Source organism: Haliotis rubra, unplaced genomic scaffold (genome assembly GCF_003918875.1).
Source record: "Haliotis rubra isolate DU_JTF1 unplaced genomic scaffold, ASM391887v1 Scf44, whole genome shotgun sequence".
NCBI lineage: Eukaryota > Metazoa > Mollusca > Gastropoda > Lepetellida > Haliotidae > Haliotis > Haliotis rubra.
The window spans coordinates 404,204-420,118 of NW_025767124.1; the positions used below are offsets into that span (position 1 = coordinate 404,204).

The following is a 15,915-nucleotide window of genomic DNA, read 5'->3' on the forward strand; positions in this document are numbered from 1 at the left end:
AAGATATGTAATCCTGGTTCCCGATCCACAAGACATTCGCAACCTTACGAACTGTTGTAACCTGTTGTAAACAAACAGTTTAGCATAGGCTTACTATAGTCCGTTTGGCTCAAAAGCGGACCGATGAATTGCAATCTAACTCGAAAACTAATAAACATAACATACTCAATGAAACGCTGATCATAATCAAAACATTATACCCACTCTGTCAGGTTTTTGCAGAATTTTTTGTCCTAAAAATAATAAAGTTGTTTAACAAACTATCATCATAATATCGACACAGTTCACTGTTTGTTACGAGGGAGGAGTGCAGAGAAAGGGAGAGCCAGGTGTTCGAGAAGCACGTTCACAGACAAAGTTATTTATTCATTAACCTGTGCTGTGCCGTCTCCATCCGTTCTCGAACACCTGGCTGTCCCTTTCTCTGCACTCCTCCCTCGTAACAAACAGTGAACTGTGTCAATATTTTAATGATAGTTTGTTAAACAACTTTATTATTTTTAGGACAAAAATTCTGCAAAAACCTCACAGAGTGGGTATGATGTTTTGATTATGATCAGCGTTTCATTGAGTATGTTATGTTTATTAGTTTTCGAGTTAGATTGCAATTCATCGGTCCGCTTTTGAGCCAAACGGACTATAACGTCGTAACGCTAAAAATGCTTTGTGGCTCGGGACCCTGATGTATCACTACATGTGTTCGCGACCCCCAAATGTTTTGAAATTGAAACTATAGAGATGTTGAAGAACGACAAAGACCATGTTCAGTGATAATAACATTCTAATTTTTATACACCAAATATTTCTATAGTCTCATTCATGTGGTTTACAGCAAACTCAATGGTGTTCCAAGAAGACATGTCTGTTAACATAAATATTACTAAAGAATCATAAAATTTTGTACATGCAAATATTTGGGTTTATAAAACAACTTTTGTGTAAAGTCTCAACAAAATTAAAAGCATAAAATGTCAGTGTAAAGTTCTCAATAAAACACATTCAGCGCAGTTTAAGATGCTTACAAGAAAGGCTGCACACACAGAGTAGCTATACAGCCTCAAAGGGGTACAATATATTGACACAAAACTGGTAGTGTTTCTACCAAACACAGAAATTTGCATAATTTCACGCTGATTACACAATGATACATAAAGGACCATTTCACTGTATTTCATCCAATATACACAGTAAGTGCACCTCAACAGCGTCATTAATGTTTAACATGTGATGGAACTCACAACAAAATAAAATACTGTAAAAAGATAGGAAAATTCACCTACTTTTCAATAGTTTAATTTGAATAAAGTTCAATGCAAGGCATGCACAGATGAAAACACTGTTTAGACTGTATTATACTAAACAAAATTAACCCTTAAATCAAATACAGAAATCACTGAATTTTACGAAAAAAATATCCCATACAGGTTTGTTTCATGATACAGCATTCCCGTATAATTATTACTAGGTTTCGAAAAATAGTTCCTTGACTTTTAAAATCTGCTGACTAGACAAAATGGACTGTTTGAATATAAAGTCCCTCATATCGAGACCATTAGACACAGACCAGGAGAAAATACCCGTTACGAGAAGTGAATTTGACAATCTTTCCCAGCAGGCCCCGAACACAACCGACAACACAATGAACAAACAATATACATTGGTCTATACATGACAAAGGGGTGTGTCTATATACAATCAGCAACATCCTTGTGAATGCTCAACACCCCAGCATAACCTTCCCAATTGCACAAAAACCGCTCGTGTATGCACCGCAGCACTACACCGACATAGAGATCACAATGCTACAACTAACAATCTTGTCGTAAGTTCGTCTAATTCACATCTAAATATATAGGAGGCAAATCCAGCTCAAGCGGTTCTGCTTGGTTCAACAGTGTGTGAAACTTGTTAATCAAGTGATTAGCTGTTTCATAAATAGCAAAATGGTAAATTTTCAGAAAATGTTACCAGTTTGGGGAAAGGATCATCTTTGAGATGTTTTTGAAACTACTGACAAAGGTGACAGGCATATATGTCTTCAATCTTTACATTTCAGAGAATAGTAAAAATCTTCGTTAAACAGCAACCAAGTAAAACTGAATTTTTAATAAAGAATGTATAGCCTAAGTGATAAGGTTGTTTCTTGCAGAATTGCCTCCCTTTGATAGAAACTTCACAGCAAAACACTTTCTTAGCCATTTTGTCCCTTTTTACTTCAAGCATTTGAATTTTTTTATTTCATCAATGCCTGTAATACTGACATCTCAAAACATATTTGAGACTTAATGGAATGCATTATCAATATGTTACTAGATCATGCTCAACTGACTCCCAATATTGAGCCTCAACATCCAACACACACTTGTAGGGATGCTGACATCAACAGCATCGATACTCACGAGACTCATTATTGTCTTCTAGAGGGGAACATGTACAACTGCGTCAAGTTTAACAGTTCACCACAGCATACCATAGCAGTTTGGTACTCCACAGTTCTACTCCTTCTATCAAACCACTATATATATACATTCATCTCTCTAAGGGTAAACTCATCAACCCTGAGAGAAACAGACTGATACAAACAGTTTTAATCTCAATCTCATTATGAACATCCTTTGAGACACTGGGAACTGAACACAAACTACACAGAGATATCTAGTTTTTCTGAAGTGGCCATTTTGAATTTGAGGTTTGGCAGCCATTTTGAATTCGAGGTGGGGCAGCCATTTTGAAATTAGAATCTGCGTTCTGGTGTCACCATGTATGTTTAGGTTTTGGTGGAATTTAATCACTGAGACAGTATATGGAGCTATGGTGATGTCATATTTTACACACAGAATATTCCTGCTAGCATGTAATGCATAAGGAACAGGTAGTCTTCATTCACAACAGAAATACAAAATATGTGCTTCAGTATTCTGTCAATTTGCATTGTACAAATCTATATGAAAATACCCCATTTGAATGATCTACTGTTACAAAGAGACAAAACACTCTACACTGCAAGTTGAAACAAAAGTAGTTCTCATGACGAGCTGGAGTGGGACAACACTTACACCTGGTAAGAAATCAAAACTGAGGCATGGGAATCCTACCGAAGACAAATTCTGCAACTGTCTGGGTAACCATGGCAACAGCAAGCTTAAAACATGAACACGAAGACCAAGGGCCCGGTTCCACAAAGAGAGATTAGAGCCATGACAATTGTAAATCTGTTAGGGTATGGAGTTACAATTGTCCAAGGGCTAAGATTTCTTTGTGAATCAGGGCCCTGGTCCTTGGTATCCGATGATATGATATACTGAACTATGCTACCTTCACTGCGGGAATCAATGATGACAGATACAGTCACTGCTTCAGAACCAAATATCTTTGAAGAAGAACTTACAAACAGAACTTCACTGAACCCATGACAGTTCTTGGCATGATATGAAGAAATTTAAACCTGTATAATTATTATTTGATATAAGGACATAATCTTCAATATATGAATCTGAATAAGTAATATGTATGCTCTGGGTGTCAGAAACATAACCCTGAAGTATTTCCTATTGTTTCTGTTCAACAAATCTTATGAAACGTTTTTAATTACCATGTAGAGAGGTGAACCTATCATGTAGGAGTTGGGCAGTCTGTGATAGTTCTGTTTGATCTTGTTCTGTTGATAAATTATTTCTCTAACATCCTGGATTCATGGCATGGGCTACCTCAATGCCAACGTAGCAATGCATTAAGCCAACCTACAAGATATTGTTTCCTTACTGATTAACAAAAATGCAACATAGGCTAACATAAAATCAGCTTTGAAGTAGCAGACAATATCAAGACTTGGACAATCTAGGGGTGCCATGGCTGGACTGTTGGAGGACATTGTGGTGGCTGTGTCCGTCTGCTTCAAGATGACCTTTGGTGTGAGGAGCAGACGTCAGACTGGTAGGCAGGCTGCGAGTTCCGAGAATAGCAATTTGCGATGTGTTTTGGAGGTGAAAGGCGTATGGTACATCTATCTACACAGGACGTAGTGGTGGTGTCCACGTACACTCGCCACCAATAAATTATGCCTCTATATATAATACAAGGGACTATGTACATGACACTCCAAGCCCCCTACCACCTCCTCTGTCCAACTGATGGCCGCCGACTACATCAAGTGATGGGCCAACAGCTGGACATCTGACCTATGGTCAGAAGGACAATTAATGGAGATGGTTTTGACTACCCCACACAACACGCCAAAGCTTTCAACCAAACAAAAGCTTCATTCTGTTCACAGATAAGTTTTCACACTACCTGGATTGAGATTGCTTCAAAGAAAGAAAGGGAAATATATTGTATTATAAACAGTGAGTGAGTTAATATTTAACGTCACATCGGCAATATCTCAGTATTAAAACAGTCTGCTGTTAGACTCGACTAGCCAAGATATTGCTTGATTTGCTTTACAGTTGATTGTATAAAGAACATAGAAACTTCATGAGTGAAATAACAAACTTGTTCAGTGTCTGAACTTGGAGATTGTAAAAGCGTTTTGCTGAATAGATGAAATATTCCAAAAACATTTATCATTGAAAATGTCTTTATCCACCAGAATACTTCAGTTCTAGGTCACTCACTCACCTCACCATATAGCTCTGAACAGGTATTTAGGTTGCTGTAGAGAATCTGAAGCCTTCATTTAGGTTAAAAACCTTGACCTGTAAGTGAGGCGCGTTGTATTGAGAGGATGAGGATGAAAGTGGGGATGGGCATACACGTGGGCGGGCTTATGTGCGGGTATATACTGTAGCAGAACCACTGGCAGCTACACCAGCATTGGGGGCAGTGTCGTTGCTTGGCACACCATCTTGTGCTGCAGAGAGATAAGGTCAAGGTCATCATTCCAGAAAACAACAGTTCACACCTCCACATACATTTCGCATGACAGCAAAGTTACAAATGTCCAAATCATGTATAATACATATGACCAAGACTATACACACGTCTGTCTGTGAAAGGGAAGGGTTCTCTGCATGATCAATCATCTATATCAACACATCTACCAGGTATATAGACACACTTTGTAGCAATAACTTACATTACTCAATAGTACTACAGCTGCCCACCCACAATTGCTTGCACATGTAAAAGCTGAACATCTTTGTTTATTTTGGAAAAGTTTTGCTTACAATGGTCAGCCTTTGTTCCACAAAAATTAATGAATATTTTTCGAAGTATTTTTGGTTTCAGGCAATCTACATACTTTGAATTTTTTAATGCAAAATCAACCATGTCTGTGATAAGTTCTGTGGCCATTTTCATTTAGTTTATTCACCTTTGGTTACTTAAAAAAATGAAAAGATTCCATATTGAAAGGCACAATAAAGGTAGCTCTCTGTAAATGCTATGCGGCTTGTAGACACCAACCTAGTCCCAAAGTTACAGAATGAAGGGCACATCTTTGTTTCATAGCAACAGAATTCATTTGATTTTGAAAGAATACTAATTTTACAGTTATACAGAACAATTGTACAGGTAACAGCTTTGTAGTACTATTGCAGAATGTTACCTATGATACAGTATTTAAATTAAAGAAATAAATCCAGTCAACTGTAATTAAACCCCTGTACCCTATTTGCAACCATAGCTTGGTTGTGAACTCAATATAAACAACAAGATGCAAAGCATAATCTAATCAAATGTTTCATGACTGAGACCATCTATGCCAATGAAGTTATAAGATCTTTGGATGAAGATGGAGATATCTTTCCAAAACCAAAGCTATGGTGGTAAATAGTCCTGGGCCTAGATTTTCAAAGCTCTCTTAGCGCTAAGATAGTCGTAAGTTAATGTTGATGTATGGCACTTACAACTATCTTAGCGCTAAGAGAGCTTCGAAAATCTTCTTCTTCTTTTTTTTTTTTTTTTCACAGAAAACGCATTTCACGAGTATTTACAGTATACATTTTCGGGATTCAAACATTTTTTTAAATTTATGATGGAAGCCTGTATTCTGCTGTTCGAAAAATCTAGGCTCTGGGTATCATAATAGAAAGGTGATTATAATACCCTGGATTGCCAAAGATGATCTACAGGATCAAGTCACAGTATGGCACTGTCACTTTCAGTAGTTTCTAATCAATGATATTGTAGTTATGACTAGTTTATAACTGATGCTAAAGTCTTGCAACTCTTCATAATGATCCAAACCCATGAACACTAAAGACTTGCATCGAGACGACACATTTGGATATCTAACATTGTCATGGTGTTTGTTCAACACAAGGTATACAATAACACAGGCATCAATAGTCAACACAAATCAACCAGTTTTCATCTTGTCAACCAGACAAGAACATTGCTACTCACTTTTACTTGTATGGTTTTGCATAGCTCTCTGTCGTTCTCTATTCTCGTATTCCATTACTTCATTGTATATCAGACCTGAAAATAAACGAACTGGTGAATTAGTTAATTTGTAAACTCACAAGTCAAAAGTAGAGACTGCATACGAACGGTCACATGCTTCTATCAGCAGCAAGTGAGTGAGTGAGTGTGAGTATGGTTTTACGCCTTTTTTAGCAATATTCCAGCAATATCACGACGGGGAACACCAGAAATAGGCTTCACACACTGTACCCATGGAGGGAATCGAACCCCCGGGCTTCGGCGTGACGAGCTATAACCATTTGGCTATCCCACTGTCCCCTTAAATGAGGTGAGGTGAGGTGAAATTGGGTTTAACGTCGTACTTGAGAATATTTCGCCCATATGACGACGTGCATGCGTGTGTATGTGTATGTGCGGCTGCTTGTACTAGCCCAGATTTAAGCTGGTTTTATAGTGCTAGCCCACTGAGATACCATGCCGCAGTGAAGCATGAATACCCCACTCAGACACATTATACTGACTCCGAGCTGACCAGTCCTTGTACCCATTAATGCCGAGCACCAGGAAGGGACCAACAAGTACCATATTTTAACGTCTTTTGGTATGACGCGGTAGGGGATCGAACCCGCGACCTTCCGCTCTCAAGGCGGACGCTCTAACCACTAGACCACGGAGGCGGTCCCTTAAATGAAAGCACATTTCTAAGAAAGTGTAAACCCAAACATCACATACGTTCCATCTGACCCCTTCCTAACATGCACTGCGTATGTGAGGGCAGTGCGTCCTACGATCAATTGCTGACATTCTAAGCTGAGTATTACCTTTCCACTCTTCAACCGAATGTTCCTTTTCATCTACCGAGTGGTCATAAGGATCAGGGGCAGGCTGGAACAAGAACCGTTCTCGTCATTACTAAGCTGACTAAATACACACCTTCACATATACACATACCTTGACAAATGTAAACTAGAAAGATAGCGAACACAGAAATGCATCATTTCAACTGATTATCTCAAAAATCAATCTTTTGAATATAACTTCACATTTTACCCATTACTTCCCACACTTGAACAAAATATAGGAAGTTTATTTTGAAAAAAGTTCTTATATGAAAGTAATACCTGTATATCATATTCAATAACGAAACCAAAACAAATATGCTTGCAAACTAATGAACTTCCAGGGTTTCTTGTCATATGAATATATTTTTGTCATCACGTTAATTTGTTTCAGCTGCCTAAAGAGTGAATCATGGACTGGCCTTTCCTTGATCACCTAGTGTACAAGATCTTCACTCTATCATGAGAAATATCCTGGACCAATTCACCACCAAAGATTTCTTTGACATCCTTATCTCAATTACTTGAATCCTTAAAGTAGTACAGGATTTCTCCTGTTCATGAGTGAATGAATGTTGTTGGGTTTAACAAGGGAAGCATGCCCAAGGGAAGCAAATCTTCACACCAAATAACGACACCACATGATCCCCTCTCTCTCCCTCATGCTGACTGACTGACTATGGTTTTATGCTGCTTTTAGCAATATTCCAGCAATATCACGATGGGCTAGGGGACATCAAAACCTGGGCCTTCGGCGTGATGAACAAACACTTTATCCACTAGGCTACCACATTGCCCTTCCTTCTCTCCTTCATGAGTGTAATCTGAATAGACAGCTGTGTTCAGCTGCACATTTATAAAATTCAACGAAGCTAGTAAATGGGTCCAGATTATTTAAATGAACAGGGTGAAGATATAATACACTGGATAATGGGGAATGGACCTGGCCTCACTGTACCCAATCTTCCACTTCTCGCTAAATACTTACAGCATTGACTTCTCCATCATCGTACCACACGTTAATGTACGGATGCATGAGGGCATCATCCACTGATATCCTTCTCTCAGGGTCAATCACCAGCATTTTGGACAGGAGGTCTCGTGCCATGCTTGCACGGAGACCAGGGTGCTCAGTACTGTCCGGCGGGAACAGTACATCGGGGAACAGTCTCTCGAAGGATGACCCAGCATGCCGAGGTCGATTTTCCACATAGTTCCTCACCGTTGATTGTAATCTGTTCATAAAGTCTTGACTTGGAGTACCTAGCTGTTCAATGATTTTGTTCCACTGATCGATGTCTTGATAGAGTTAAGGATGAAATATTTCAAAACTGTTAAGTGTAAGATCACAAAACAGAGTGATGTCATGAGCTGGTGAGTACAACCAGATCCCATTCAAGTCATTAGTCAGCTCTTATTAATGTTAATTAACGTTCACACACTAAGTATGCTATAAGCTACAAGATTATTACCAATGGATCAGTATTCATATGATTTTCATTTTCAGCTCCCTGAGGAATATACAGTAAAAGCTGCCTGTGAGGTGCTAGAAGTTTAACATATCATCACATACCATCAGTTACGCAATCACTGCATGGTAAAAAAGACACCTTTTAACAACTCCTAAGGATACATACATCTTAATACTCAGTAATTGGGGCCTGTTTTAACTCAGGAAGTGTTCTACATCCATCTACCCAACTGGAATACGATAACCTGTCAACCAAGTCGCCTCTTACAACAAGCATGGGTTGCTGAAGACAGATTGTAACCCAGATCTTCATGGGTCACACATCTTAGGTAATAACCAGCCAGTACAATACAGCATCAATGACGACGTGAAGGATACGGTCACTGCCAGGAAACATGACAGTCCCTCGTATTAACTCGGCCATGATGCAGCCCACTGACCAGATGTCCACTGAAACACAGACAACATGAAGATGTGAACACAGACTGGAAGGAAGTGGAACATACGTAAGGAAACCAAGACAGATAGTTAATGTCATGATGAACTGTTAAATTATAATATACTACCTTATAAACTACAGATTTATGTAACATGTATTTTACTGTCTCATAAAAACATTTGCAACATGATATTTCATTGAAACACAATTTACTTCAGCAGCTGAAAGCTTGCAAAGGAATAATTTTAAAACCGATGAAAATGTCATACATTAAAGTTATAACAAACTTTGTATGAAAATATCAGACATGTTAAGTTGCTGACAGCTAGTCTTTCACATTTTATTCACTCCCAAAAGATCTTTCTGCTAATTGCAACCATTTTGCTACAAACTACGGCTGATTGTAAGGGTTGTTGTATCTCACCGTTTGCCTTGTATCCCATTCCTAGGATGACCTCTGGCGCGCGGTAGTACCGTGTCACTACATATGGCGTCATCATGAACCCAGTGCCAGCTGTCCTTGCAAGACCAAAGTCCAATATCTTTAACGTACAATCTGATTTCACCACTATATTGCTGGGCTTTAGGTCCTGAAAAAAACAACAGATGAATTATTTTGTATCAAGTGTCCATTATCTGTGTTACATTTTTTAAACGGCACAGACAATGACTCAGCAGATTTAAAATCACTGCAATTTGTACAGACTCAAACCTGAGCCTAAAGTAGAGAAATGAACACACTTCCTATTGGGCTATCTGACTACCACTTAGTTACAATTCTTAACCAATTGGGAATCAAAACTAGTTCTGGGGAAGATGACTGACAACATGTCCATTGACTGTTCTACATTTCTTAATTGTTAAAACCTCAAAGTTTTGGGAATTCTACTATAACATGAAGCTGTTGGAATCAAACTTGGCCCAGTTGCATTAGGGTGAACACAATACCTGTTGGGCTGTTCTACATTTCTTAATGGTTAAAACCTCAAAGTTTTGGGAATTCTACTATAACCTGAAGCTGTTGGAATCAAACTTGGTCCAGTTGCATTAGAGTGAACACAATGCCTGTTGGGCTGTTCTACATTTCTTAATGGTTATAATCTCAAAGTTTTGGGAATCAAACATGAGCTCTCGTGTTTATGGCTATCCATTTTTTATAGCTTGAAGCTGTTGGGAATCAAACTTGGCCCAGTTGCATTAGAGTGACCACACAGCCTGCTGGGCTGTTCTCCAGATGAGTACAACCTCACTGCATACAGCAGGAAGTGATGGGAAGCAAACCTGGGCTTAGCTAGTACTCAACGACCTGGGGTTCCTTTCACGAAGCAACCTTTACTAAGGTTAACCTTAACTCCCATTCTCCAACATTGCACTAAGATTACCATAGTGACTTACGATCACCTTAGTGCTTTGTGAAAGGAGTCCCTGGACCTGTTGGGTATCAAACCTGGCTGGGCCATAGGTAAGTGAACACACTGTCTACTGGCTTTCCCAGCATCACAGACTGATCTGGCCATGAACTCACCCTGTGTATAATCCCGGCAAGATGGAGATGTTTGATGCCACACAACATTTGATATAGAAGGTAAGACATGCGTTCATGGTCCAGGTCCATCTGTATCACCTGGCATAGATTGGCATCCATCAGTTCCATTACTAGATACCTGCAACATAAAGCAACACATGACACCCTTATAGGATTCATTGAAGGCAGGCCAACCATGAGTCTAGGAATTAATTTGCCCCTGGAGTCCTAGCTCATCCTAGCTGTCTTTGATTTGCTGTGCCTATGACAATATTATCCTGATTGTCTTTTATTTCCTGGGACTATGACACTCCCATGACACTCTCACCCCACACCCAAAATACTCAACCTCATCGACTTCAAAAGAATCATTTATGTTATTTTGAAACCCGTGAAGATCCAAGTTAGAATTGATCTTCAGTAACCCATGCTTGTCGTAAGAAGCAACTAATGTGATCAGGTGGTCAGGCTCGCTGACTTAGTTGACATGTCATCGGTTCCCAATTGCGTAGATCGATACTCATGCTTTTGATCACTGGATTGTCTGATCCAGTCTTGATTATTTACAGACCGCCGCCATATAGCTGGAATATTGCTGAGTGCGGCGTAAAACTAAACTAAACTCACTCACTCACTGTACATTTTGATCTAACAAAAAACCGTTTTAAGCATAGCAAACATGTAATTTTTGGAGTAAAATTGATATTTTATACTTATCCTGACTCATGCTCTTTTTGCTTGTCTTCTTCTTCTTGCGAACATAGTGGAACACTTGTATCTCCCTAATTGAAGCTCCCTTCAATTTAAAATCACTAATTAGTATTCACCACGAGTTACCTCCTTTCCCTGGCCAGCGGGGAGCGAGGCCACCTCTACCCATGTGCCTCACTCTCTCCTCATATACTGAGCCCAACATTTGAATTTACAGGAAATCCAAAGTGTTATTTGGGGAGGATGGGAGGGCCTGACCTCATGAGTCAGGATAAGTATAAAATATCAATTTTACTCCAAAATTACATATTTTTCCTTATCCTGACTCATGCTCTCTTGCTTGTAGCATCCTACACGACGGGAGGTGGGAATATCTAATACTTTGGATTTTTAATAATTAGTGATTTGAACTGTGATGATTGTAATAACCCTATGGGAACTTCATAAAGGCACTGAACTGATGAATTCCTGCTGCTAACTTATCAGCTGCCATATAAAGGTTATTACCATGTACTTATTATGATAAAGTATATATAACATTAATACAATGCTTAAGACTAATAGACTTAAAGCTTGTTAATATGCTAGTATAAACTCCTTAGAGTTTGTTAGCTAAAATACTTTAAGATATAACATAGTACTAAGCTTAAGATATGATTAAACTTAAAGCTAATTATATAATAGCAAACTCTTTAGAGTTTGTTGGTTAATATACTTATATGATATAGATATAATGCTGAGCTTAAGATATGAATAAGCTTTAGCTACATATATAATAACAAAAACTCTGTAGAGTTTGTTAGCTAATATATTTTTATAATATGAGTATAGTACTGTGCTTAAGCTATAATTAACTTAAGCTACATATATATATTAGCCAAACTCTGTAGAGTTTGTTAGCTAATATATTTTTATAATATGAGTATAGTACTGTGCTTAAGCTATAATTAACTTAAGCTACATATATAATAGCCAAACTCTGTAGAGTTTGTTAGCTATATATATTTATAATATTAGAATAGTACTGAGCTTAAGATATAATTAACTTAAGCTACATATATATAACAAAACTCTGTAGGGTTTTGTTAGCTAACATATATTTTTTACAATATGAGTATAGTAGTGTGCTTAAGATATAATGAACTTAAGCTACATATATAATAGCAAAACTCAGTAGAGTTTGTTAGCTAATATATTTTACAATATGAGTATAGTATTGTGCTTAAGATATTATTAACTTAAGCTACATATATAATAGCCAAAACTCTGTAGAGTTTATTAGCTAATATGTTTATAGTGTAACCATAGTACTACTAAGCTTAAGATAAAGATTAGACTTAAGCTAAATGTATATAGCAAAATAAACTCCTTAGAGTTTATTAACTAATATACTTTTTATGTTAAAACATAGTACTGAGCTTAAGTTATGATGAAACTTAAGCTATATATATATATAATAACAAAACTCCATTAGGGTTTTGTTGGCTATCTGCTATAATGTAAACATACTGCTTAAGATATGATGAAAACTTAAGCTAATTGTATAATAGAAAACAACCCTTTAGAGTTTGTTAGCTATGATATAAACCTAGTATTGAGCTTATGAAGGAAAACTTAAGCTACATATATAATAACAAGAACTCCGTAGAGTTTGTTAGCTAATACATGTTATAATGTAACCATAAAGCTTAAAATATGATGAAACTTAAGCGAAATATATAATAGCAAAACCCTCTTTTTAGAGTTTTGATAGCTAATATACCTATATGATATAAACATAGTACTAGCTTAAGATATGAATAAGCTTAAGTTACATATATAATAGCTAAAACTCTGTAGAGTTTGTTAGCTAATACATGTTATAATATAACCATATTGCTTAGAAATATGATGATACTTAAGCCAAATAGCAAAAACTCTTTAGAGTTTGTTAGCTAATCTACTTATATGATATAAACATAGTACTAAGCTTAAGATATGAATAAGCTTAAGCTACCTATATATAATAGCAAAACTCCTTAGAGTTTGTTAGCCAATATATTTTAATAATATGAGTATAGTACTATGCTTAAGGTATAATTAGCTTAAGTTACCTATATAATAGTAAAACTCAGTGAGAGTTTGTTAGCTTAATTAACTTAAACTATGTATAAAATAGCCAAAAACTCTGTAGAGTTTGTTAGCTAATGCATTTATCATGTAACCATGAGTATTACTCTTAAGATATGAATAACTTAAGGTAAAAATATATATAATAACAAACTCTGTAGAGTTGTTAACTTATATATTGTATGATGTAATAATCATAGTACTGTGATGATAAAAGGAACTTAAGTAAATTATATATGCATGAAGCTATTTAGTATTGTTATAAGATAAGTAAAATCTGTTAGATTGACTTATCTTCTCCGAGAACTTGTCAGCTGTTGTCTGAGGACCATGGGATCAGAATTGGTGTATACCTGAGGGCGTCCTCGGTGGTGATATCTCTCAGATAATGGTTTGCAACCACCATATCGGTTCCAGAGAATAAACCCTCCATTATTTCAATCACATTTGTGTAGAATAAATGTAGAAGTTAAGCTATAATATCATGAGTATTAAGCTCATGGAGGGTCCGGAATAGGTCCATCCGCATATGCACGTAGTATGACAGTTCTGATCCAAATGGAGATATAGTACATGAGACTTCACTCTCGTAGAAGTTGATGATAGAGGAAATAATCTGTTGCATTTTTTTTCCTCCTGTTTGGTTTGGTGGAGATAAATTTACAGTGCTCTTGCTGGCCATCTTGATAGAATCATGCGTATCATGGGGTCCAAGTATGTCATCGAAGCGTGTTTATAAACCTCACTTGTGAGTGTTGAAACACTATATTCATATCCCCAGGTTGAAGTGAAATTTCCGTTTTATTCTCCAAGCAGAAGTTTAGTAGGTTTACTACCATCTAGTTGTGTTGAGTCGGGCGATGAAATTCAGCTGTAGTCTGAAAGCTGTGGATTTAGATCCCACTTGTATCTTTCGTCTAGGTAATTAAACTGCGAGTCCTTGGCGATGTAGGTGCACAACCAGGTGTGTCTGTCCTCGTTGAACTTTATGTAAAATCGCCTGACTGCCGATCCTAAGTCTTAACTTGACAGGGAGGTCTCTAACTGAAGAAAGGCAGTCTAATCATGAATGTTCAGGTTAACTGGACTGTATGAGGCTTGCTCGTTCACTGATATATAGTTGTCACTTGTGGCGTAAGTCTTGAACTGTGAATAGAGATGCGACCTCTGTGTGTAGGTCGTTGTCCCTCAGTCCAATCAGAACAAAAGGCATTTTGATTCTGTATAATACCAGCTGTGATGTCACGGTGTGGCGAGAAAAAAACCCACCTTGAATAAATTCTTGTGGAAATCGTTGATATTAGCATAAGCGTCGGTCTTCACCGTAGCTTCCGAAGTTATCCGGTGACCCACGTGTTTCGAGGTTAATGGTAACCTGCTTGAAACCTCCGGCCTGAAATATCTCGCTCTGTAATTTTATGCTGGGTGAGTTATTTTCCTGGTTGTGTCATTAGAAAGTAATTTCAGTTTTGAATATAATTCCGACTTCCTTATATATAAAAGGGTATAAACAACTTGCAAGTTGTGAGCTTGTAAGAAGTGTATACATGAATGTATGCGTCATAATTGTAGAATTAACGTTGAACTTGTTGTACATATTTCTTCTCAGAAACTTTGGCGATTAAGAGTTATACTACCAGCTGTAACAAGAGCTGCTGTTCAATTTGATATTGAATTGTCTGCAGATATGCGTAATGGTCACATGTAGATAATCGTATAAAATCGTCGGGGATTGTTATATTAGCAATTTATCACGGAATAGTTGATTTCTGTGAAGATCTATGAAATGTAGTTGACTAATAATACAGCGGCGTTCTGTGTTGTAAATAGCCTGAGCAATTATCTTAGCGTGAGCTTATAGGCGGCATCTGGCATACAGTTGATAATCAACTTATCTGCGGCGTCTTGAGCGGACTGACCAGTAGCTATATATGGCGAGTGGCTGATATGGAAACCTTGGAGGAGACTTCACCGGTGAGCGCCGGAGGAACTTCGAAGTTCTCGAAGTATCCCTTCTAGATCTTCTGGGTGAAGTAGACTTGGAGCCGCTTAGCCTTCAGCGACCATCAGCGAAGGTGTCGAAATCAAAGCCGATTAGTATATATATATATATATAAATATATATATATATGGCTTTGCCGTGAACAGCCTCTGTGTTTAACAGGATGTGGGATCGTGGCGCTTACCTAAAATAGGGCATATGGATCATCTTATCATATTCAGAAGTTAGGTGTTACGAGAAGTCTGGTGATAAGTGTCTAATTGATCGTTCTAGATCTATTTAGGCCAGCGAACATCGTCTCGTCATGGATTCAACAGAACCAATATCGATTGTAGTTCTTATACTTGATATAGATGATCAACTTGTCTATGGGTTGATCTTCGGAGAACTTGTGAGGCGTTGATAGTTTGGGGCTCTTGTATAGTCCCTCGATGTCCTTCTAGATGATGATGA

General features: G+C 37.6%; 1 protein-coding gene across 2 annotated transcripts in view; it reads right to left on the reverse strand.

Moving 5' to 3' along the window:
- Positions 1-763: 763 nt before the first annotated feature.
- Positions 764-15,915, reverse strand: part of LOC124289321 (stress-activated protein kinase JNK-like) — an 82,875-nt gene continuing 67,723 nt past the window's right edge. The window contains exons 5-11 of one of the 2 annotated variants that reach the window (XM_046725931.1): positions 10,641-10,779; positions 9,540-9,705; positions 9,055-9,126; positions 8,194-8,504; positions 7,188-7,251; positions 6,346-6,435; positions 764-4,849 (exon numbers count right to left, since the gene is read on the reverse strand). In XM_046725931.1, the coding sequence (XP_046581887.1) occupies positions 4,764-4,849; positions 6,346-6,435; positions 7,188-7,251; positions 8,194-8,504; positions 9,055-9,126; positions 9,540-9,705; positions 10,641-10,779 (928 nt within the window). In that variant the 3' untranslated portion in view covers positions 764-4,763. The remainder of the gene's footprint in view (positions 4,850-6,345; positions 6,436-7,187; positions 7,252-8,193; positions 8,505-9,054; positions 9,127-9,539; positions 9,706-10,640; positions 10,780-15,915) is intronic. The other variant, XM_046725933.1, reaches the window with a different exon arrangement.